Here is a 25,702-nt window from a genome sequence, read left to right as displayed (position 1 = left end):
CTGGTTCCCAGGAAGTCCTCTGACAATCCCTGCCTTGGTCCTGGCCAGACAGCTGGGGGTACCGAGTTTTCAGTGGCCAGATCGTGCTCCTCACCTGAGCTCTTGAGGCGGAGCCCGTGTCCTAAGTCCTCAGGCCTGTTAGCCTGCCCACCACCCCCACCGATACCTGAGAGCACACACGGGTTACTCAGTTGAACGCTGGGGCTGTGGAAGAAGCCCAAGGTTCAAGAAGGCTGCACGGGGACCCGGCTGGGAGGGGCCCCAGGAGAGCTGCGGAACCACTAAGAAAAGCAGACCCACGCCAAGGAAGCAGGCAAGAGAGGCCGGGCGGCCACCTGCATCTGTGTTTATTGTTCTGATTTCTCCAACCCCAGCAGAGCAGAATATGAGGCCGGTGGCAGCGAGGCCCATTCCATGGTGCTATGAGGCCGGCCAGAGTCATGTGCGTGTGGGGCCAGAGTCCACAAGACAGCCACTGGAAGGAAGACCCACCATTCGGGGGGCTTGGCACTCCCTCTCCGGCACCCTCCACGCCAGAAGCCCCCAGTGGGGTTGGTAATGTGGCAAGCATGAGTGTGCAGGCCTCAGAGGGAGCAGCCACGGGGGTCGAGCAGCCACTGGAAGCTCCATGGGAGCCTGGGCAGGCCTCCTGAGGCCACTGGGCACCACCCTTTGCCCCGGAGAGAAGTTGGGATGCTGGGCCAGTCGTGATGGGTCAGACACCAACAGGACCTCTCCCTGAGCTGTCCTCTTCCCCACAGTCCCCGTCCCCGGCTCCTGCCACCTGATGGTCTGGTCTGCACAAGGCCCATCTCTTCCAGAGGAACCGACCCAGTAAGGCCCAGCATCCCAGGACCTCGGGATGCTCTCCTGCCAAGAGCGTCAGCACAGTGCTAGGCCTTCAACCGGCCCCAAGAAGGGGAGGTGAGAGAAGCCTGTGGGGCTGGAGGCCTGAAGCACAGGGAGGCCTGTTCAGGCCCCTGGGTTGATGTCTGCCCGAAGCCCTGGCTCGGCATCTGTCTGTGCTGCCATCCGGGACATGAGTGTGAATCCCAGAGGGCCCTCCAGTCCGGGCTCGGTGGGGGCAACACCCGCAGACCTGGTGGGGAGAGGGAGAGAAGAAGGTCCTGGAAAAAGGCTGGTTGCCAGGGGACCGGAAACCACTTCTCTCCACTTGTTCAGCTTCGGCCACGGGGGGTGGGGCCGTGTGGCCCCGACAGCTGTCTAGATGGGCCCTGGAGAACGGAGACTCGGATCCCAGGTCCCCATCCTTGCAAGTCTTTTGGACAGAGAGTCTATCCAGGGCCAAAAGAGGAAGCAAGACTGAGCCAGAGACCTACCGCCGATTAGGAGTAGGCCAGGCCCTGGAGCCCCCGGGCTGAAGAGTGGAACTTGTCGGAATCTTCAAAAGGCTGGTCTGCCGTAAGCAAAGAGAGGAACTGTAAGCTCTGGGCGGTCTGGGGGCCTTATCTGCCTGTGTGCCTCTGGGCAGGGGACAGCATGCAGGGCACCGGCACTTTCTGAGGGCAGAGCTATGGGGAGCCTTGCAGGGATTCGGTCACTCCTGGTCCTGGCCTGGGGTCAGCACTGCAGACAGGTGCAGCTTGCCCTTCAGACCTCTCTCAGGGGGTGCAGCCCAAGCCCTTGCTGGCCCAACTTCCTCAATCGAAAGAGGGGACTCTGGGTTCCTCTTCCCAGCCCTGCTGCTTCCAGAGGGCCTGGGTCAAGGTGAGGAGACAGAGTGCCAGCTTAGGAAAGAGGTCAGCCCCCTGGAGTACTGTCACCTAATGTGGCAGCAACATATCTCCCTCCCGTATGCCCACAAAATTCATCACTTCGGTCACCCTCGCCCCTGCCTAAACCCCTGCCCTCCACGATCTCTCTGCTGGCAGGAGAAATCAGTGGCCCTCTTCTCCCCAACCTTCACATTTTAAGCTCCAGACACACTCAGGTTAAGAAAAATTAGCTAGAGGTGCCTGGGTGGCTCAGCTGGTTAAGCCAACTCTTGACTTCAGTTCGGGTTATGATCTCATGGTTCGTGAGCTTGAGCCCCAAGTCTGGCTCCGTGCTACCAGCGCGAAGCCTGCTTGAGAGTCTTCTCTCCCCCTCTTTCTGCCCCTCCCCAGCTCGTGCGTGCCCTCTCTCTCCCAAATTAAGCTTAAAAAACAATTATTCTAAACTTGGAAACAAGGCAAAAAAAAAAAAAAAAAAAAAAAGACTGTGCCCTTTTAAATCATCCTAGAACATTCTCTAATGAGCCTATCCTAAAAGTCATCTTATTCTAGGGGATGTGACTCTTCCTGACTCACTATACACTGCTGGTCAGGGCCCAGCATTGTTAAGTTGGATGCTGACTTGAAGGAGATAAATGACAGATGACGACCATTTCACTAATGGCATGTGGGAGGGGTGACATAGTCTCAATTCTACATCTATAAAATGGGGGCGGGGGGCGCCTGGATGGCTCAGTCAGTTAAGCGTCCGACTTCAGCTCAGGTCATGATCTCACGGTCCGTGAGTTCGAGCCCCACGTGGGGCTCTGAGCTGACAGCTCAGAGCCTGGAGCCTGCTTTGGATTCTGTGTCTCCCTCTCTCTCTGCCCCTCCCCCCATTCATGCTCTGTCTCTCTCTGTCTCAAAAATAAACATTAAAAAAATTAATAAAATGGGGGCGGGGAAGCTGGGTTGAACCGTATTTAAGGTCAGTCCCCTTCCCTCCCACCAGTGACCCAGTTTCTCAGGGCGGTGTATGCTACCCTCTCGTGGACACCAGGAGGCATAGGTCAAAGGCACACAGCCTGTGTGGGGTTTCTCCAGCTCCGAGTGTTGGGTCTTTGTTCTGTGCTCAACCAGGTGGGGATGGGAGTGGTTTCCAGACCTCCTCCAACTGAGATTCGAATCTTCTCGTTGGCCACGTGGCCAACTGGCAGTGTCAGAGTGGTGACCACCCCAAGCTATGAGGCCTAGGGAAGTGGGTTCCTGATGGACTTCCTGAGACCCCCGCAGAACTCCCTTCTCTACACCCTCCAGGGAAAACTGGCCAACCAGCCCCAGGCTCTGGTGAGATGTGGACGGAGTGGGCCCCTGAAGCCCCCCTGCTCCACCAGGCCATAGCGGGGCAGCATGGATCACCCACCTGGAAGCCCCTCTCCTTGGGCTCTGGGGCAGGCCTGGGGTGGGGAGCTGGGTGGGCGCAGCACGGGGGCGAAGGCGCTCCTCTGTTTGACAGCGGAGATCATGTTGACAGGCGAGAAGGAGAAGACGCTGGTGGTGGGGGCAGCGGCCGGGAGGGACATGGAGGAGGCAGCGGCCAGCGGGGGGCTAGAGGGCATGACTCCGGGGCGGGGCGGGGAGGGGCAGGCGCAGCAGGGAAGGCGGTGGGAGACACAACAGGGAGATAGCACCAGAGTGAGCAGCTCAGTTGGGGCCCCGGCATGGGCAGTGGGCCCCACAAGGGCTGCTGACCCAGGCACCAGGCTCAGACCTTACTGGGGGGGGGGGCTGTGAGGGTCCGGGGGAGACCAGTATAGGGTGGGGTCTGAAGGTAGGCTAGGTGTCTCTGGGGTCCCGGGCTAGCACTCGCCTCTCTGCGGGTTCTACAGACCCTTTCTCAGGGCTGTAAATGACAGGGCCAGACCAGCTCAAAATAAAAGCAAAACCAGAGTACTCAACAAAACCAAATATTGGGAGGTGCCCCCCAAGATGAATGATGAGGAAGTGATGGAAAAGAATAGGTCAGGGTTCCTGCTGAAAGCCACTGGGATTCTGAGATGCTAAGAAACATTCATGGACTTTGGGGTACTAAGGTTAGAGTCAAAGATCAAGGTTCACAGCAGAGCTGGGGCAAGTGGTCAGGGATGAAGTTTGGGGGTACACACAGGTTCCTGTTACAAGGCCCCCCCCCGTAATCTCAGCTCACAATATAAGCTAACTTTCTCTACACATGTTTCCCTTCCCACCCCCTCCCCCTGCCCCCCCCCCCCCACACACACACTTTGTTCTCTTTCGACCTAATGCAATTCCTTGTCATCTCCGGCCTGGGCCCTGGAGGCTTCCTATATCCCCCTCCTCCAACCAGTTGATTTTAAACAAAAACAGAGATCCACATCCTTGGATCTTCTTGTTCTCAACCTGCTGGCCATCCAGGGCTGTAGCCTGTTCCCCTGGGAATAGCCGGGGAGCCTCCTCCTCGCAGGCTTTGCCTGCCCCTCCTTTCTGCGGCCTCCTCTCCTGGGGGCTTCTGCCCAGGGCATCTCTGGATACTCCTTTCTACATCCTCATCGGAACCCGACTCCCTGCCTCTCTCTTCTGCACACCAATAAGGCTGTGATGTGAGTGTTGTCCAAGTGGCTGGCATGGGGTGGGGGTGGGGGCTTCTCGAAAGGAACCAATAGCTTGAGAAGGCTGCCTTTGGCATCTAAGCACACCCCCACTCCCCTTTTGAAAAAGCGATGCCTTCAACAGCTACCCCTGTTCCAAATGTCCTCAGCTTCATGGATCACCATCTTTTTAAGACAAGGCTCACTGCTAGCTGATGAGGCCCATGGAGCTCCATGAAGGGCCTGAGACGAATGCCAGAAAAATGTACTGTATCTCTCAAGGCTGGGAGCTTACAGCCACATATTGTAGTTTGGGTAGTAGTGGGATCTGTGGGCCACACTGAGAGTTGCTGGTGGCCAAAGCAGAAGACCAAGGGGAGGCCCAAGCAGACAGCCCCAGACCCTCTGGCTGGGGCAGTGCTGGATGTCATTCCAGGCATGTCCTGGCAGACTCCATGAGAATGATACCCCGCCCCCCCCCCCCCCCCCCCGCCACCGAGCTGTGTCACATGCCACTGGGAGCGGATGAGGACATGGGTTAGTACTGGTCACCAAATGGGACCAACCCTGAGGCAAGTCCAGGGTATCCCCAGCTAATGCTGGAAGCAGGGGGTAAGCAGCCCTAGAATTCTTGATCCTCTGGCTGAATGGGGGGAAACCCCATATGGGGTGGCTTCTGCCCACTGGGGCAGTGTGTTCCCCACTGCTGACTGCACTGTGAGTATGGTGGAGGGAAAGGGCTGGTATTCCAGGTCCGGCCAATATAAAATTCAAAGGGCACCCAGAGAGTTTGTAAGAATGCTGTCCCAGATCTGAAGGAAGTGGGAGAGGCGGAGCCTGGCCTGAGCAGAGGTCCAGGAGAGACAGGGGTCTTAGTAGGGACAGTAGAGGTTCGTGGCCTGTGTAAACACAGACATATGGGGCTTCAGGTCCCAGAAGCTGAGCCCAGGCCATCAGGAGAGTCAGGCTCAAACCCACAGCCAGAAAGAGCAGTACCCAGGATGGAAAATCATAGACTCTTTCTAAATTGTGTCTGGGCACTTCATGCACAGTGGCACATTCAGATCTGAGAACAGACCCTAGGCAGGGGTGATACTGATCCCCTTTCTACAGAGAGGAAACTGAAGTTGAAAGAAATAAAGTAACTTGTTGAATGTCAGACAGCTCCTGATTGGGACTTTCAAACTCTGTATCCATCTGTCTGACCACACAATTTGCCTGCTCTTCCCAGCGGGATTGCAGGGAGCCACAACTTCCTTCCTCTGACCTCTGTTTCTCAGACCACGGGGGACAGACAGGTAGAAGCCCATTTTGATTGAGCCATTAGTTCCCCAGGACCTCCGGCAGGGGGCGCCAGCCTCCTCCCAAAGTCCCCGCATAAGATGGAAAGGTGGCGGTCCGCCAGGTTTCAGCTGGATGTCGGTACCCCCACCCCCCAGCCCCGGTAAAGGCCCTTTCAAGGGGAGGGGAGGGCTAGAAGCGATGCGTGCAACTGGAATCCTCAAAGAATAAAGGTGCGAGAACTGCCCCAGCCCCAGGGCCCGGGATGTGCAGCCAAGGGATGGGGTCGAGGGGCAGGCGTCCCACAGCAGAAACAGGTCACACGCAGAGACGGCCGGCCTGGCTCACAAGGGCAAGGCCAGGGTCGACCGTGGTGAGACAGTCGCCGGAAGCCCCCCACCCTCTGGGGCTGGGAGGGGGCAAGGCTGAGCCCCATGCAGCTCCCCGGGCAGGGGACACTCACTGGCGAAGGGTGAAGTGGCCGTGGAGCCATTGAGGAAGCTAGGGGACCCGGGCACGCCGAGGCCGGCCACGCCCGGCGCCCCGTAGCTGCCGAGGCCCGAGCCGAGGCCGCTGCCGTAGCTGCTCTGCTGCGAGCCGGGGCTGGGCGCGAACCCGCGCGGGGACGCGCTGCTGCAGCTGCGCGCGTAGCCTGCGGGAGAGGGCGGTCAGGGGCGCAGCGCGGGCGGGGACCCGGGGCTGCGCTCAGGGGCGGCGGGACGCACCCGGCTCCGGGCCCGGCGTAGCGTCCCCGACGGCGATGGCCAGCGGGCTGCTGAAGGCGTTGATGCCCACGACGGCGGGGTGTGGGTGGCTCGGGGCCAGGGGTCCCAGCGGCGCGGGCGCGCGGGGGGCGCTGTACAGAGCCTCGGCCACGTCCGCCGCGCGCTTCAGGAGGAGCTCCTGCGAAGACAAGAGCGGGGCACGGCCGGGGCAGCCGCAGGCGCCGGGAGGGGGACAGTCCCCGGCCTGGCGGCGCGAGGAGGCGGGCGGAGGCGCCATACCTGGTTACTACTGGGCACTCCGTACAGGGCCTCCGCCAGGTCGGCCGCCCGCTTCAACAGCACCTCCTGGGGGCGGGGGAGGAGACAGCGGGATGGAGGGACAGCCCCGGGCTGGGGGGTGGCAGAGGGGCCGGGCGTCCCCTCCGCCCACCCACCCCGCCCCTGGGGCCACAGGACACGCTCATCCCCGGTCTGCTGTGCCCCGCTGGGTACCTTGGGCAGCCTCTCAGGATCTCCGGGGTGTCTGGGGATGGCTTTCTGTAGCCTCTGGAATCCGTAGTCGATGGTGGGCTCATTCAGGGCTGGGGAGAGGGGCGGCGTTTTGGAGGACCCCCTCCCAGCGCGCTCAGCAGGACCAAGCCGGCCGGCAACAAGTCGGGGAGCCTCGCTGCAGACCCCCTCCACCAAGCCTGGCCCAAACCTCTCGGAATGCTCCGGGCACACGGGTCAGCAAGGTTCGGTTCGCGGAGTTTCCTCAGTTCATTTCTTTGCTCATTCATTCAACAAATATTTACTGAGCTGGGCCCTGTGCCAGGCGCTTGGCATTAACACACAAGCACCATCCCATCCCATCTGTGGTTCGAAAAATGCAACTGTATGTACGTATTAGCGTCTACAGTCCCAGGGGCAGGACTGGAGGGAGAGTTTTCTGTCTCCATTACCAGGAATAACATATTAATTACAAAAGTAAAACACCCCAACAATCTCCATTTATCACAGCTCAGGTCACAGCATGTGACCATTAGAAGTTTGCCTGTGCGCCAGGGAAAGAACTGGCCACATCTAGGGTTCTGCAGAGGAGGCAGCAGACTCCTAACGAGGCTCCCCAGGACTTCCTTCTCTCCTCCTCCTGGCCTGGCCAGGACCAACTCACCAGCCTCAAGGCCCTACCCACTTTCTTCACCGCCAACTCCAGATTTAGTGAATTTCCTTTAGTTTCCCCCAGAGTGTAAAGCACGCACTCATTCCCATGTCTTTGCATTTGCCACTCCTTCTCCAGGACTGTCTTTCCTTCCCCATCTCTGCCTCCCTATTCACCCCTCCCGTCTCAGCCTGAGTCCAGTTAAGCCCACACGCCCTCCTAGAGGTCCTCCCCTCCCAGCACTCCGCGTGTAACTCCACTCACCTCACACTTTGTTCACTGCTAGGGCCACCCCTACCCGCTTAAGCCCTTAACTCCCTGACGGTAAGTATGGCTACTGAGTGTCGGGTGCTGGGAAGGGTTAGGTGGTTATCTGCAGGGAGGAGGATGGGGAGAAGTGGGTGGCTGGGACAGGGCAGGAAGATGAAGGTGGGGAGGGTCCTGGTGGGTAGTCAAATAGAGCCAGGAGGGGGATTCGACACCCCTGTCTTGTGTCAACTTCTCGCCCTCGCTTCCTGCAAGGGGTATATTGGGGGGCGGGACGTGCACCTGCTTATGCCCACGTAGAGTGAAGACTGAGGTGGCTTGGGGAACCAAGAGACCCAGGGAAGATTAGGGAGCATCAAGCGTATTTGGGGCACCTTTGAAATAAACATGCCGCTGGAGATATTCTAGACCCTGGGGAATGCGTGTGTGTGGGGGGGGGGGGTCCTGGCGAGGAGGTCCTAGGCAGGGGGAATGTCCCGACGGGGCTGAGACTGCGAGCCTGGGAGGGGATTGAGGAGACCTAGGCCAAAGAGGGAAACAAGCTCTGAAAAGATCCTACCGCTCAAGGAGCGGTCACGTGATTTAGGTGGGGAAGAGGCGGGGCAGCCGCTTAGGGGGCGTGGCCACACCGTAGGTATTGGCTAACCACGACCCCGGCTCTCGTGCCCTCGGTGGAACTCCTTCCAGCAACCCTGGGCCTCTCTGCCCCCTCCCGCACCCCCCACCTGACTCCTTACCTGTGTAGACAAAACGGCCAGGGGCTCCCTTGCAAAACTGCTTGGACTTGTAGGACAGGGTCACCTCCACCACCCCGGGAATGTGCCGCGGGGGCGTCTGAACCCGTATGGCGTGGGGCGTGATGAGCTGCGAGGGGAGAGGGGAGGCCTGCGGGTTCCAGCCCGGGGCGAGGGGAGGGCCCAGCCTCGAGGCCAGGAGGGAGACTGGCGGGGGTGGCCCACCTCGCTCCACACGAGCACGTTCCCGAACACGACCTGCAATCCATCGAAGAAGTTGTCGCCGATGACAATGACGGTGGCGCCTCCTGTGGTCCAGCCCTCCCCGGGGCTGATGGCCTTGATACAGGGGGTGGCAGCTGGGAGGCAGGTGAGGAGCCAGATCAGGGGCCTGCACCAAAGTGGGGGCTGGGGGCTGGCTGGGCTCGCGGCAGCGGGTGCTGGGGGGAGGTGTCCTGACCTTCAGAGGGGTCCAGGCGGCGCGCCCTGCGACCGTGCTTGGAGTTGTTGTGCACAAACATGTTGTCAGACACGGCCAGCACGTGCCCATCCACGCTCACCGTCGTGGACACCACCACCTGTGAGGAGAGTGGAGGCCAGCCTGGGTGAGGCCCTGGGGCGATCCCTGGTGGTGGTGGTGGTGGGGACTGTTGTGGGGAACAGGCAACTCGGTGAGGGTGGGTGGCTGGATGCTGGAATTCAGAGTCATTGGCAGGGGAAAGAGCTCCCCCCAGGGGCTGAACGGTGGAAGGGGGAGGCAGCTAGGTCAAGTGATGCCCCGGGACACACGATCTCTGGCTGCCCAGGGAGGTGAACCCCGGGAACTAGAAAAATCAAGAGCGCTGAAAGAAAACTCTGGCTCGTTGGGCAGAGTGCCTACTGTTCTTATTATACACACCCGCACCCCAGGCTGTATCCCTGGAGCTCCAAGGCTGGAATGTGTCTTAGGCTAGTGGGAGTGAGAGTTTTGACTGGGGGTGGGGCGGTGGGGAGGGGGCAGCATCAGCCTGAGAAGCCATCAGCAGGAGCCCCCCACCCTCGGGAGGAAATTGGGGCTGCCTCCTTCTCTCCCTCCCACCCTTCACTGAGAGGGGTGTGCAGGTTGGGGATGTACTAAGGGCAGCTGCTCTCTGCTTCACGCTATGCAAATTAGCTGGGTCGTTAATCATGTAAAAATGTCACAATTAGCATCTCCTCAAGTGGGACTCTAATGAAGCCTCCCTTGGCAGCCAGCATAAGTTGAGATGGAGCTGCCCCACCCCCAGCAGGCACCAGGCCCTGAAGCACAGGGCTGGGCAGAGATCTGCCGTGGGGCTTTTCCCAGGGTGGCGGGACCACAGCCTTCCCCGCCCGCCCCGTCGGGAAAGGGTGACCGGATGCAAGGGGACCCCTCTCCCAGACCCACCTGGAAGCGGCGCATGTCTCGGGGATTCCCTGCATTCTTTAGGCAGTTCTGGTTGCACTTGAGGAAGAACTTGAGGAAGAACCTGAAACAGTACGGTGGGTGGGCTCAAGGGTGGAGGTAGGGGGTCTGGAAATGGATGAAGATCCAACCGTTCCCTTCCATGCCCCTTCCTGGCGGGGTGACTCCCCTCTGCTCACACAAGGCACACGTCCCATATTCCCACCACAAGCTGCATATATACAGAGTGCCTGATACGTACCGAGTAGCCCCTTCCCAGCAATTGATTCACGACACGGATTATCCACCCCCTGCCCACAAAGTATATACTCATCACGCTTATCCGAATATGTCCATTATATATATGATATATATACCCATTACTCATGAATTATCCCCACTCCACAACGTATATGCCACATGTAATATGTACTCACATTTACCTGTAGACTTACCCCACACCATGTATATTTGTCATTCTGCATGTGCATCACACCTAAAAGTGCATTCACCTCACACAGCACATCCCTCCTCCTGAGTATACTAACACACACAACGTATACTCATGATAATACACCCATTATATATACCGCATATGCCTGATATACTATTACAAAATATGGCCGTCACACAGAGTGTATACCCACTATACTCAGGGTATCCTTCAGAGAGCATATATGATACATATTCCACATATAGTCTATAGTCATCATGCACATATGGTATACTACTCACACACAGAGTCTATACCCATCACGTGCAGCATATGCCCATCCTGTACAGTAGATGCACAGGAAGAATATGAAAGTATATATTAATATACCACTTTGTGTTGTATATGATTACCCAAAATACACTCACAGCAAATGCTGTGCAGTCATCACATATAGTAAGCAGATCACCCTTCCTCCTTCACAGCAGACCCCCCCCCAAAACAAATCCCTCTTGCACACAGATCTCGCTCACACTAGCAGATTCCCTCCCACGGCACACACCCCCCCCCCAAACAGATCTCCCTTGCACGTGTTCTACATCTGTTATACACATAGCAAAAAGCTCATCAGGCAGAGCCTATACCCATCACATACCGCGGCGTACCTGTCAGACCCGAGGCCGTACAGATATACAACGAGTACCTTCTTTTTTATACACAACAATTGCAAAAAAAGCACAGTGTATGCCCTGATGAGACTGATTTTTAGAGAAAACACACGAGAAGTTGGTCCTCTGGTCCTTTCAGGCAGTTGGCTGGGAGGGTGGGGCCTCGGCTTTGCCACCCACCAGCGAGGTAATCAAGGATAATGCCCTGGATTGGTGCTCTTAGTGAACTCAGAATGTTTCAATATCTGCCTTAGCCCGTTCAGGATCCTGTGAGCATCCGGGGAGATGTCCTTTCCAAACCACAGCCTGCAGGGCTAACGTCTGCAGGGGTTCGGCTCCTGGCATGTAGCCCGCCTCCTGGGCTATTCTATGGGTTCTGCCAGTGCGCTGCCTCATTGTACCACCCAACCCCCCGGGTTTTGAACCCCAAATCTGAATATCCACTTAAGTCCTTAGAGTTGCCTCCAACTCCAAAGCATGAACTTCACATTCAGAGGAAGATTTATTATAGGTTCTAAAAGCTAGTCCCCAAGTACTGGTAGGGGTGGGCATCACCCCTGGAACAGAGGTGTCCCAAGGGGCAGCCACTCATTGGGAGGTGGCACCATTTACCTGGAGATGCACCTACCCCCAGGCCCTGCCTCTGTCTACATTGCTGACACCTTACCACCTGTCACATTCCCCCACTCAGTGGATATCCTTCTGGGAACCCTTTAATTTCCCTTTCTATAGGGTCGTTATGTCAGCACACATTTCCATCCACCGTGAATACCTCCCCAAATAGTTTCATGTAGTGTAGACCTTCTGTGCGCCCCTGCAGAGCATTCGGAGATGCAGATGCCTTCTATGACCCCAAACAGTGCACATCCACCATGTAGACACCCCCCATTCACCCCTACAGGCATGCACACAGCTTATATGCCCCCAAACAGTAGTCAGCCCAGTGTAGATGCCCTTTATACCCCATTAGGCCACCCCAAATGCTCCCGAACAGCGTATCTGCAGAGTATAGACACTCCGTTGATTTCACATTATTTGCCATAGTAATGGTTCCCTCTATCCCTATAAGACACCCCATCGTGCAGACACCCCTATGCTCACAGTAATCACCTTATACACACCCCGCATTTCCATGACATGGTGCAGACCATTTCTTTTAAATTCCATATCCACATGGTGCTAGGAGGAGGAGGTGCTTTACGAGGTGCTAGAAGGAGGCGGGCGAACACCAGGACAGGAACAGTCCCTGTCCTGGAGGGGTGAGTGCCAGCCCTTGGATATCGCTGATGGTGCAGGCTTGGGAGTGACACACACTTCCCTTACACCCGCACATGTGCCCGCTGCACCCAACTCCACTCTCAAGCCTACAGAATCCAGAGGGAGGGTTCTTTTATTCTTCATTTCATTTTAATTTAAGTTCGTTTATTTTGAGAGAGGGACAAAGAACAAGTGGCGGAGAGGGGCAGAGAGGAGACAGACTCCCAGGCAGGCTCTGAACCATCAGCACAGAGCCCGACACGGGGCTCGAACTCACGAACTGTGAGATCATGACCTGAGCAGAGCTCAAGAGTTGGACGCTTTTCTGCCGCTCCCCTGCTCATGCTCTGTCTCTCTGTGTCTCAGAAATAAATAAAAACACTAAAAAAAAAAAAAATTGAAAAAAAAAAAGAGTTGGGAGTGCTTTCACTGACTGCGCCACCCGGGGGCCCCCAGAGGAAGGGTTCTTGAGATAGGCCCAGAGATGTGGGCTCTGGCCGAGGTGCTGACTCGCTTTGTGGCCTGGGGTATTTCCTGGATCTTTAACATCCACCTCCATCCACCAGAAGCAGGAGAATAGCAACTGATGGCTGCTGAGGCACCTTCCAGGGACAGCCTCTGGGACATCCTTTATTTCCGACCTCCCAAGGCTTCACTGCCCCTTCCTGCAGGGTCCCGTCCCCTCTGCCTCCTCAAGAAGCCCCCTCAGCCCTTCCACAGTCCTTGCTCAGCACGTCTTCCCATCCTTTCTCTTTCCAGTATAACTCACTTCCGGAAATAAGTCACAGACCTTTGGGTCTACACCAGTCCCCACTCCCTGTCTGGCCAGTCTTTTCTGGCCATTCTAGGTTCAGGGACTGTCCCTCCCGCAGCCCCCCCGGGGCCCTGCGTGCACCCCCACCTATGCAGACCTGCCCCAGAGCCTCTCTGTTTTTAAGCCTGGTTGGCATCACCTGCAGAGTGGTGTTGAGGAGGAAGCAGCCACACAAGGCCTGGGCCCTCCCTGGGGGTGCTGAGGGTCAGTCTCCTTTCCCCTCCCCCTGAACTTGTAGCTCAGAGATGCACACAGTCAATGCCAGCAATGGTAGAGCTGGTGAATCTCACCCACTGCCAATGGTAGGTAGTCCGCGAGGCTGCTCCCAGCCAGCCAGGGCCGAGCCAACGCAAACACCCCCACTGCTACCACTGTGTACCCCCTAACCCCGCACCAGCCTCAGGGGTGTTAAGAAAAATCACCCATAACTTGAAAATAAGGCACAATGATGACTACGAGTCCTTTCAAACTCATCCTGGAACAGTGGTTTTCAAAGTGTGCCTTCTGGACCAGGAGCAGCCTGGGAATTGGCTAGAAATACAGAATTTCAGGCCCCACCTTTGACCCGCTGACACTCTTCAGGGGGGGCCCGGCCATCTGTATTTTCATAAGCCTTCCAGGTGATTCTGAGGCCTCCTAACATTTGAGACACACTACTCTAGTGCTGTCCTATCCAATAGGGCGGCCACTAGCCCCATGTGGCATTGAGCACTTGAAATGTGGTTTGAATTGAGATGTTTTTAAAATACGCATTGAATTTCAATGGCTTATTTAGAAAAAAAAAACCCAGAACGGGGCACCTGAATGGCTCACCCGGTTGAGCGTCCGACTTCGGCTCAGGTCATGATCTCGCGGTTTGTGGGTTTGAGCCCCGCGTCGGGCTCTGTGCTGACGGCTCAGAGCCCGGAGCCTGCTTCGGATTCTGTGTCTCCCTCTCTCTCTGCCCCTCTCCCTTTCTTTCTTTCTTTCTTTCTTTCTTTCTTTCTTTCTCAAAAACAAATAAACATTAAAAAAAGCCATACAGAACGTAAAATAGCTGACTAGTAATATGTTTATATTTATTACATGTTGAAATATTTTAGCTATATTGGGTTAAATAAAATATATTGTCACAATCGATGTTACCAGTTTCCTTTTTGTTTTTAAAAATGAGGCTACTAGAAAATTTAAAGTTACATATGTGGCTCGCATATTTATGCTGCTCTAGAGTATTATGTGAACAAAGCCGCCTAAAAGTTACCTGATTTTCTAGGGGAAGGTCACTTTGACTCATATTTGCTATTGATTGGGGCCTGGCTCATCATGACCCTGTTTAATCCTCTCATAACCCTGAGGTGGTGTAGGTCTGCGATCATTCCCACTCGACGGATGAGAAAACTGAGGATAAGCAAGAATCAACTACAAAGTCACAGCGAACGCCAAAGTCTGGATATGAGCTCGGGGCTCTATGAACCACTGATATGGACAGGAGTCATGGAAAATTCCCTCTAATTGGGGCTCTCAGAGTCCGACCCTGCCCCAGGCATGAGGCTGGCAATTAAGCCTCCTTCAAAAGCAGCCCTGAGACGCAGGCTGTACAGGGACACAGCCAGTCATTCCGTGCGGATTTCCTCAAGGTTACGAATTCATCAAGGTTGCAAAGGAGACTCAGGTCCCCTTGCTGCTAGTTTGGGGCCTTTGGCTGTGGTGACCGTTGCTCTTAGCCTGACAAGATTTTCGGGATTAAAGACCGGCTGCACAAGATGAACCAAGAGTTGATCCCTGTTGAAATTCAGTAAAGGGTACTCGTGGTTCATTATTTTATTCTGCCTAGATGTTCAACATTCTCTCTTATGAGAAGTTTAATAAGGGGGCCCCTGGGTGGCTCAGTCAGTTGAGCCTCCGACTCTTGATTTCGGCTCAGGTCGTGATCCCAGGGTCATGGGATCGAGCCCCTCGGCGGGCTCCACACTGAGTGTGGAGGCTGCTTAAGATTCTCCTTCTCCCCACCCCCCCCCCGTCTCTCCCCCCATGTGCTCTTTCTCTCTAAAAAAAAAATGAATAAAAAAATTTTAAACAGTTTAATAAAAGACCAGAAGAAGAGCTGTGGACAGTGGTCATCCTGCTAATAAGGCAATTAAAGGGTAGTAATGATACACCATGACTTGGGCGCCTGTGATCTATTTTTTTTTTTAATTTTTTTTAACGTTTATTCATTTTTGAGACAGAGGGAGACAGAGCATGAATGGGGGAAGGTCAGAGAGAGAGGGAGACACAGAATCTGAAACAGGCTCCAGGCTCTGAGCTGTCAGCACAGAGCCCGACGCAGGGCTCGAACTCACGGACCGAGAGATCATGACCTGAGCCCAACTGACTGAGCCACCCAGGCGCCCCTTGGTGCCTGTGATTTAAACGAAAGGTAAGAGCAGTTCACTCGAACACCTACCTTACCACATCCTGAACGTAGTGTCGCCTTCCTAATCGTTTCTAGAAATGCTCTTTATTCCTCCCTGTAAAACCCACTTGAGATGAACTGAAAACGAACCTTCCTTGGTAAGGAATATTCCTTACCACGGAAGCAAAGGCTGGGCTGAATGTGGCTCCGGTGCAAACACCTGACTTCCACGTAACTTCTCAGGGGTGACGCTATTGCATAAGGAAAGCTCCCTGGCACTTTGCTCAGAAAAGACTCAGCTGACAAAGGAAAATGTGGAGGTGACTGACGTGCGTCCACTGTCAAACTCTCGGTCCTCAGGGGGGTGGAAAGCAGAGCGGGATGGAACCACTCGGTGGAAGACAGGGTCCGGCTATCACAGCGTGGGCTGCTGGATTCCCCCACCCCTGGCCGCTGTGGGTGTTGCCTGTCAAAGGGCTCGTGGCTGCCCCCACTACCCTCGAATTATCGCCAGCCAGAAGCATCTGCCCTGCACCAGCCCACGGCCAAAGAGAGACTGACGGCACGCGGAGGGCCACCTCCTTGTGCTTTTCCCATTCCGGAACTCCCCGAAGGCTCAGGCTGGTGCCAGACTCCAGCTGAGAGCGTCTGCTTGTTGAGCTTCTCCTGTGGATGCTGTTCCCCTCCTTCTCTTCCTAGAGCTCTCCTCCAATAAACCCCTTTCACAAGCATCCCATCCCCAGCTCTGCTTCTAGGAATCCCATCCGAGGAAACCAGGTCGCACAGCTTTGCCCCACCTCTCCCCTCCCTGCGTCCCATGAGAGACTCACTGAGAGCGGAAATTATGTTCCCACTGCCAGAGAGAAAGCTGATAGTCATTGAAAGAGCCAGACTGAGCCCCGGGACGCTTGTAGCTGCAGCACTGTCAGGAGGCAGGGGACGAACGTGTAGATTACAAATTCTGCCCAGGAGAGCTTTTCCCAAAATGATATCCACTAGCTGCCTGTGGCCATTGAGCACTTGACTTGTGGCTAGTGTGACTGAAAAAACTGCTTTAAATTCTGTTTCATTTTAGTTTACTTATTTATTTTAAAGTAAGAGTATTATTGAAAGTAATTATTAACCTTAGTAATAATAACAGTCAGGTATTATTTTTATTTTAAAATAACCTCTACAACCCAACGTGGGACTCAAACTCACAGCCGTGAGATCAAGAGTCCCATGCTCCGCTGACTGAGCCAGCCAGGCGCCCCATTGTTTCGTTTCTTTTTTTAAGTGCTCATTTATTTTTGAGAGGGAGAAAGAGACAGAGCACGGGCAGGGGAGGGGCAGAGAGAGAGAGGGAGACACAGGATCCGAAGCAGGCTCTGGGCTCTGAGCTGTCAGCACAGAGCCCGACGCGGGACTCGAACCCACGAACCACGAGATCATGACCTGAGCCAAAGACGGATGCTCAACCGACTGAGCCACCCAGGTGCCCCTCATTTTTAATTTAAAACTGAGATAGTCCCGCGTGGCTCATGGCTACCAACTATACTGGACTGTAGAGATCAAGAAAGAGGAAGTGATGTGAATGGATACGGGAGTTGGGCCAGGGTCTTCAAAACAAGCGTCCTGTGACTACCTCGGGAAAGAAAGTAGACTGGAAGCTAAGTGTAGAATAAAACTAGGTGTGTATTTCCAAGTCCAAAGCTAGCATTAGAACCTGGGATGGGATGGGGCGGGGAGGAATCCTCTGCTAATTTTGACTCCAAAGGGCTTGCTTTTGAGCTCGTGAGCCTCAGAAAAAACAGATACCTTCTGGGGCAGGATCTGTGCCCTCCACCGTTTTCGTCGTCTGCCTCTCCCTGCCCCCCCACCCCTCGCTCAAGGACAGAGGAGGATACAGGTGGCTGGCCCATTCATTCCCTCATTCATTCAATACACCCATTTACAGAGATGTATTAAACACCTTACATGTGTCAGGCAGTGCAGTCTAGGGGTAAATAAAGTCTTAAGGAAATTACAATCCAGCAGGAAAGAGAGAAACCTGGAGTATAATTAATAAGGTAGAGGGGAGGACATGCTAGGTCACTTGTCCAGTGGAGCCGCAGCCTTCACTCTGGAAGGGGGTCCTCGAGGTCGCATTTGATCTTGGGCACTTGGGGCCTTGAAAGACCAGAGGCATTTTCCCTGGATGAGGAGTCAGAGGCAGGGGCCCTTCGTGCAGAGGGGATAAACAGCCCTGCCAAGGGACAGGGGGCATGTAGGGCACACTTTCCCAGTGGTACCTGATGAGATGGAGGAGGAGAGCTGTGGACCAGGGCCTGGGGGCGTGGCACCAAATCCCGTGGGATCGAACCCTGTGGGTGATGGGGAGTCAGCAGAGGGGGCCTTACTGGCTGTGGCATCCGGAAGCATTTTACCTCCAGGGAAGTGGGCGCCAAAGGGCCTAGGCTAGACAAGGGATGGTAAGGGAGGAGGTTGGTGGGATAATCCAGGCCCAGGTTGGGATGGCCCACACTACTTCCTGATCTCGGCCCCGGGGCAGCAGCCAAAGCCAAGTGTCCCCAGGGTCATAGCCACCTGCCAGGCCTGGACCTGGCCTCCCTGCCATGATACCTACTTGGGGCAGAGGTGGCTGCAGCGCAGATGGGCTGGGGGACTATAAATAGCCGGGGCGCATACATTAGCATGCCAATGCACCCGCACCCCATCCTCTATGCTAATGGCCCACCATGCGCCTGAACACCTTCTGTTCCCCTGCATGCATTTGCATGCACAATTAGCATAATCTTGTATAATTAATGAACAGCGTCAATTTTAGCTCCTAAGTAATTTGATTAACATGTTGATAGGGCACTTACTAGGCTCTCCAAACCTCAGGGCTGGGCATGGGGCCTGAGCAGAGCGGGGGAGGTGGTAGAGAGTGGGCTAAGGGGCCCCCAGCTGCCCAAGAAGAGTGGTGGTGACTCCACTTCCCCGAGGGGAGGGGTCGAGGGATGGGGGGGGCTGCTAATGCAGGCCTCTGGGCACCCCGCATGGAGCAGTGGGGACAGGCTGGAGCAGTTACAAGGGGTCACCTGAGCGTGAAGCCCATCTGCGCCCCTGTGGACACGGACATATACACACGTGCCCTGCATGTCCCCTCAGCCTTGAAGTCCTCTGTGAATGCAGGATGATAGACTCCAAGGGAAGAACAGAAGAGGAGCAGGGATGGAGGAAAGGTAGGAAGGATGGGGAGCTGAGCGGATGGACAGGCAGATGGAATCCACAGAGGAGGGAGATATGCCTCTAAGTAACTCGGGGATATGAAGGGGAGGGGGATCCCGAGACTGAAGGGAAGACGTTGTATGTTCTTCTGGCTTTGGGTGGGTGAGCCAGGCTCCCAGAAACTTTGGCACCTCCTATTTATGGATCACGTGAGAGGCAGAGGTTGGGGGTCGGCAAGGCCTGGCACTTTCCTTAACGTGCCGAGCGGCCCCGGGCAGAGAGGACAGGAGGCTGAGTGTTGCGCCCTTCCTGTACAGAGACGATTCCATTTCCAGCCCCAGACATCCCAGGACCCCTGGCAGAGGCTCACGCTCCCCTCCTGCTCACCTCTGACTATGGCCGGAGTCAGGAAGCTTTTCCTTAGCTCTGATGGACTTTCTTGGTGCTGTGTAGACTCTTTCTCTGGGATGGGCAATCAGGATGAGGGTGTGGTGGGGATAAGAAAGTGATATTGTGGCAGGCACTGCATAAGCACATCTTACTTAACTTACAACGTCCCTTTCAGGTGGGTTGAGAGTCAGCTTCCTGTTACAAGTGAGGAAACTGAGGGAGGTGGGGCCTTGTTCCAAGTCATCTGGCCAGACGTTCCACGTTGGCTTGAGTCTCCCACCTCTGAATAGCCCTTCACTTTATGGAGAGGATTAATCATTCAAACTGCAGACAGTTTATTTGCTAGCCATCTCTCCCACTCCACCTATTATGGTCCCCCAGACTTCCTCATGTGTGACTTCTCTCCTCTAATATCCTCTGGGGGCGCTGTCCCCAGCTCTACTCAAGCCTCAGCGTGGGGGCCACTGTGAACCTGAGCTCAGCTTTAGCTGCCCAGACGTTTTGTCTTCAGTCTTTGTTCTGAGTCAGGGGGGCTTGGGGATCCTTGTTCTCGTGATTGGCATCCCAGCTGACATGACTCCCTGGGCTCATGGGGGGATCTCGTATGAACCCCCTCTGCTTCTCTCTCCCTCAGATGTTCCCAGCTCTGAAAGGGGTGGAGTGGGGGAAGGAAGTGCAGTTCATTCTGCAGGGGACCCTCAGTCCTACCTCAGCATTGACCCAGCAGTGAGGTTCCAGGACCCCAAAGAGAATTACCAGGATGGGCCCCAGACAGAAGCCTGTGTTTGCAGCGTCAGTGTGAGAGCAAACAGACCCCACTGGAAAGGGTGGAAGGAGATGGGCACTATCGTGAGCTTGTCTTGTGACTATGGAATGTTGCATTGACCGTTGGGTTAAGGAGGAAAGAGCTGATTCTTTGCAGCTCCCACAACACCTTCTTATCAATTGCATTTGTCAGGTTGTGCCTGACGTAGAAATTGGGGTCTACCCACAACAGGGTAGATTAGAGCTTGCTTCTGCCAGGTGGCCCAGATGTAACTTGTTTCAACAGTATCACTACAATAGCCACTGTGCACCAGGCACAACCACATGCCAGAGTGTGTTCACAGCCCACAGCTCCAGTCCTCCTCTGGTAGCCAGAGGAGGAGAATTGTAGGCTTCCCACAGGAGGGAATCTTCCCCACCCACTCCCACACCAAGCCAATCAAGGAAATATTTAGTTTTAGAGCTGTGATGTCCAATAAGGTAGCCACATGTGGCCATTCAAGTTTGAATAAATTAAAATTAAATAAAATCAAAAGTTTAATTCCTCAGTCATAGTAGCTACATTTCAAGTGGCCAATAGGTACTTTTGGCTATTGGCTACCATATTGGTCAGTGCAGAATATTTCTATCCTTGCGGGAAGTTCTATTGATAGTGTTTGTCTTAAAGTTTTGCCTTGATCTCTATTTCCTTTTATCATTATATAAAGGCTTAAACAATTTTGTTTTGTCTCCTCAACTGCTCTATAAGCTCTCAGAGGGCAGGAATCATTGTTCAAACTTTCCTTTTCTCCCAAGCATCCATTACAGCACCTGCCTCACAGTGCTCACTGATTCATGATAGAATTCAAGGGTCAGAATTACTATGACAGGATGAATGCTGGACCAAAGCCCCCAAATCACTTTTAATAGGGAACAGTACAAAATCCTGTACTTAGATTAAAAATATCAATTGTAGGGGTGTCTGGATGGCTCAGTTGGTTGAACGTCTGCCTGACTCTTGATTTTGGTTCAGGTCATGATCCTCGGGTCATGGGATTGAGCCCTGCATCAGGCTCCATGCTCAGCATGGAGCCTGCTTGGGATTCTCTCTCTCTCCCCCCCACTCTGCCCCTCTGCCCGACTTGCACTCTCTCTCTAATAATAAAAATCAATTGTAGAGATGGAACTTTGAGAATTGCAGAGAAAGGAACTGCAAAAATCTGTTCCATGATAAAGCAAGAGGAACACAGGCAAAAACTATTGAACTATACTTTTTCAGACCTGTGGGAGTTAACAAAAGTTTTGCACAATCCAAGCAGTATTTATTTAAGAGAAATGGCTGGATTTTAGTAACGACAGAGATCTTTGTAGTATTTTAGTTTGCCCTCTCCCCATCTCCATCTTTCCAGCTCTGCAGATTTGAAAAACAGCAGCACTGCAACCCGGGTAGCTGGGAAAACTAGCAGCCTAGAAGTCACTGGAAGGAAAAGATTAGATTTGGAGCTTCTCAACAATCTGTATTCCCAGACAACTGTCTGGCAGCTTTTTGATAACATGATTCACATGAATTGTGATTTGACTTGACCCAGAGCTTGTTTAGTGGGAAAATCCCTATAGTCAGGGTGTTTGTGGAAAAACAACAGTTGGCAATTGCTTAACATTTCTGTTCCTGGAGGCAATGACACTAGTTGGGGCAAACAATTGTCTGGCCAAAAACTTTAAAGGAAAAAGCAGAATGAGAAGTTCATAGGGAGAAGCTTTCATATATCCCTAGAGATCTTTCTAGGGATCTTTCTGATCCCTGAGAAGCTTTCATATATCCCTAGAGATCTAGGAGGCCATGTATATGTCCAGGAAAGATCTTAGAAGGCCCTAGCCTCTCATCTCTGGTTGATCCTGAAACCTGCACAAGCAGGAAGTAGAGGTTAAGTCAGAGTTGTAAATTGCTGGAACACTGAAGGCATGTCCCAGTACACACACAGCAAATGACCTGGCAAATGACTGAAGACATGTTGGTTTAAGGCATTTAGGAAATGCCTGTCCATTCATAAGCTAACCACTAAGCTAACTGAACAAAAACTTTAGTGGCCACACATGACAAAACTATAGAAATAGTCTGCAAAATTCACTAAATAAACAATCACTAACAGCAACAAACACTGGGAAGGAGGGGTTGATTTCCAGTTACCACATTATATTTTCAACAAAGAATTATTAACAGCAAAGTATGGTCCATGCTTGAGAAATAAAGCAGTCTATAGGAATTGTCCCTAGAGAAGCTCACATATTAGATTTACTAGACAAAGACTTCAAATCAGCCATCATAAATGTTTAAAGAATTAAAAGAAATCATGTTTAAAGAATTAAAGAAAAGTTTGAGAATACCTCACCAACTAGAGAACATCAACAAAGAGATACAAATTATATATATATATATATATATATATATATATATAAATATAAAATATAATATATATATATATATATATATATATATATATATATATATATATTTTTTCAGTCCTCAGAAGTTGAGGACTGGGTGGTTCAGTTGGTTAAGCATCAGACTCTTGATTTTGGCTCAGGTCATGATCTCATGGTTCATGATTTAAGCCCTGCATCAGGATCACTGCTGAGAGTGTGGAGTCTGCTTAGGATTCTCTCTCTCTCCCTCTCTCCCCACCCTATCCCCACTCGTGCTCTCTGAGTCTTTCTCTCTCTAAAAATAAATAAATAAACTTAATTTTTTTTAAAGTTCAGGAGTTGAGAAGAAAAACTAAAATGAAAAATTTATATCCTCAACAGCATATCTGGGTTGACAGAAGAAAAAAAAAATCAGTGTATTTGATGATAGGTCAGTTAAGATCATCCAGTTCTGGAGCAGAAAGGAAAAAGAAAAAAGAAAAATGAACAGACCCTAAGATATTGTGAGAAACCATCAAGCATACTAACATTCTTTAAGAAAGAATTTTTTTAATGTTTATTTATTTTTGAGAGAGAGAGAATGAGAGGCAGAGGGGCAGAGACAGAGGGAGACACAGAATTCAAAGCAGGCTCCAGGCTCTGAGCTGTCAGCAAAGAGCCTGATGCAGGGCTTGAACCCATGAACTGTGAGGTCATGACCCGAGCCGAAGTCGAACGCTTAACCAACTGAGCCACCCAGGAGCCCCTCCTTTTTTTCTTTTTCTTTTTAAGTAGGCTTCATACCCATTGCAGAACCCAACATGAGGCTTGACCACACAACTCTGAGATCAAGACCTGAGCTGAGATCAAGAGTCAGATGCTCAACCAACTGAGCCACCTGGGCACTCCCATACTAATATATTCTTAATGGAAGTCTCAACAAGAGAGAAGAAAGGGAAAGGGGCAGAAAGAATGTTTGAAGAAATAATGGCCCCAAACTTCCCAAATTTGGTGAAAAACCTTATTATGTACATCCAGGAAGCTCAATGAACTCTAAGCAATCCACGTGTAGACACATTATACTCAAATTTGTCAAAAGCTGAAGACAAAGAAAGAATCTGGGAAGCAACAAGGAAGCAACTCATTACCTACAAGTAAGCCTCAATAGGATAAACTAGCTGACTTCTCAGCAGAAACTATGGCGGTCAGAAGACAGTGGGATGACATATTCAAAGTGCTTAAAGAAAACAACTGTCAAAAAAAGAAAAGAAAAGAAAGCAACTGTCAACGAAAAATCCCATATCCAACAAAACTATCCTTCAAACATGAAGCATACATTTTTTTAAGTTTATTTATTTATTTTGAGAGAGAGAAGTAGAGAGAGAGAGGGGAGAGAGAGAATCCCAAGCAGGCTCCACACTGTCAGCATGGAGCCCGGTACAGGGCTTGAACCCACAAACCATGAGATCATAACCTGAGCCAAAATCAAGAGTCTGACACTTAACTGACTGAGTCATCCAGGCACCCCATGAAGCATACATTTTTAAAAAATTAAATATAAAATACGAATTAAGACATTTTCAGATAAGCAAAAACTAAGAGAATCTATCACTTGTTAGTGATCTTTCTTGAAGTTAGTTATATCTACTTATAAGAAACATTAGATTCCTTCAGTCTGAAATGAAAGGAAACAAGACAGTAATTCTACCTGATGTGAAGAAGTAAAGAGCACTGGTAAAAGTAACTATGCAGGTAAATATAAAAGACATTATAAATGCATGTTTGTAATTATTTTGTCTTCCTACCTAATTTAAAAGACAACTGTAATGGGGGAAGCAAGTAGTATATGAGAACACTCTGTGCTTTCCATTCACTTTTGCTGTAAGCCTAAAACTGCTCTAAAAAATAAATCCATGAGAGAAAACTGCATTAATCAGTAATTATAAAACTGTTGATAGGCCTATGATGTGTAAAAATATAACATGATTGACAATGATATAACAAAGGAGAATTGAAGCAGTGGAGCTATATTGGAGTATTGTTTTTGTATGTGTTGAAATTAAGTTGCTATTCATCTAAATTCATCTAGATTGTTTTAAGTTAAGATATTAACCTTAATTCCCAGGACAACCATGAAGAAAATTACTTAAAAGTATAGTAACAACAACAATGGAATTAAAACAGTACACTGGGAAATATCAATTTAACACAACAAAAGGCGGTAATAGAGGAATTGAGGACATATGACATAGAACACATTGCAAAATAGCAGACATAAATTGTACTTTATCAGTAAGTACATTAAATGTAAAGGATTAAATACTCAAATAAGGTGGCTCATTCAGTTCAGCACCTGACTCTTGATTTTGGTTTAGGTCATGATCTCACAGTTCGTGGGATCAAGCCTCACATCAGGCTCTGTGCTGACAGTGTGGAGCCTGCTTGGGATTCTCTCTCTTTGCCCCTTCCCTGTTCTCTCTCCCTTTCAAAATAAATAAATGTTAAAAAATATTCAAATTAAAAGGCAGAGATAGGCAGAATAGATTAAAAAATATAATCTAACTATATGATGTCTATGTAAGGCATAGTTTATGTTCAAAAGATAGAAAATAAATAGGGATGGAAAATATATATCAAGAAAACTAACCAAAAGAGAGCTGGAGCAACTTTATTAATATCATACTAAATAGACCTTAAGATAAAATTGTTATAAAGATCTTAAAGAAAGATATTTTATGTTAAAATGTCAATCTACCAGAAGGAAATAACAATAATAAGCATATATGCACCTGATAATAGAGCTCTGAATTACAAGAAACAAAAAATGACCAAACTGGAGGAAGAAACAGATAATTCAACAATAATACTTGGAGACTTTAATGCCCTACTTTCAATAATGGTAAGAACTACTAAGCAGAAGATCAACAAGGAAATAGGAGACTTGAACAACCCTCCTTATTGCCTCTCATACAACAAATGAGCTACATTTTACATGATCCTTTCAAGACTTAGCATCATAAAGCTTTCATTTCTACCAATGTTAAACTGAATTAAACATGATCTCAACAAATATGACACACAATCAATAGAGTGCAAGGCAACTTACCAGAATGGGAGAAAATGTTTGAAAATCATGTATCTGATAAGGAATTAATATCCAGAATATATGAAGAACTCCTACACCTCAACAACAAAAAACAAACAACCCAAAAAGAAAAATGCACAAATGACTTTAATAGAGGTTCCTCCAAAGATGATGTAGAAATGTCCAACAAGCATCTGAAAAGATGCTTAATATCACTTACCATTAAGAGAAATGCAAATCAAAACGAGATATCATCTCACACCGATTAGGATGGCTACTATAAAACAACAACAACAAGAAATAACAAGGTTGGTGAGGAAGTGGAAAAATTAGAACCCTTGTCCACTGTTGGTAAAATTGTAAAATGGTGTAACTGCTATGGAAAACAGTATGGTATTCCTCAAAAAATTAAAGAAAGAACAATCATATGATACAATAATCCCATTTATGGATATATATCTAAAAGAACTGAAA

At 51.3% G+C, this 25,702-nt stretch overlaps 1 protein-coding gene across 3 annotated transcripts in view; it reads right to left on the bottom strand.

The window, feature by feature from the left end:
• Positions 1-301: 301 nt before the first annotated feature.
• Positions 302-25,702, bottom strand: part of EBF4 (EBF family member 4) — a 59,499-nt gene continuing 34,098 nt past the window's right edge. For 2 of the 3 annotated variants that reach the window (XM_023251387.2, XM_023251386.2), the window contains exons 8-18: positions 9,872-9,953; positions 8,927-9,044; positions 8,692-8,825; positions 8,470-8,596; positions 6,817-6,905; positions 6,604-6,669; positions 6,325-6,502; positions 6,063-6,251; positions 3,136-3,333; positions 1,341-1,417; positions 302-1,099 (exon numbers count right to left, since the gene is read on the bottom strand). In XM_023251387.2, the coding sequence (XP_023107155.2) occupies positions 1,347-1,417; positions 3,136-3,333; positions 6,063-6,251; positions 6,325-6,502; positions 6,604-6,669; positions 6,817-6,905; positions 8,470-8,596; positions 8,692-8,825; positions 8,927-9,044; positions 9,872-9,953 (1,252 nt within the window). In that variant the 3' untranslated portion in view covers positions 302-1,099; positions 1,341-1,346. The remainder of the gene's footprint in view (positions 1,100-1,340; positions 1,418-3,135; positions 3,334-6,062; positions 6,252-6,324; positions 6,503-6,603; positions 6,670-6,816; positions 6,906-8,469; positions 8,597-8,691; positions 8,826-8,926; positions 9,045-9,871; positions 9,954-25,702) is intronic. The other variant, XR_006595313.1, reaches the window with a different exon arrangement.

This window comes from Felis catus, chromosome A3 (genome assembly GCF_018350175.1).
Source record: "Felis catus isolate Fca126 chromosome A3, F.catus_Fca126_mat1.0, whole genome shotgun sequence".
Lineage (NCBI taxonomy): Eukaryota > Metazoa > Chordata > Mammalia > Carnivora > Felidae > Felis > Felis catus.
The sequence above is the reverse complement of the archived record's forward strand: the minus strand, read 5'-3'. Positions and strand labels throughout refer to the sequence as shown.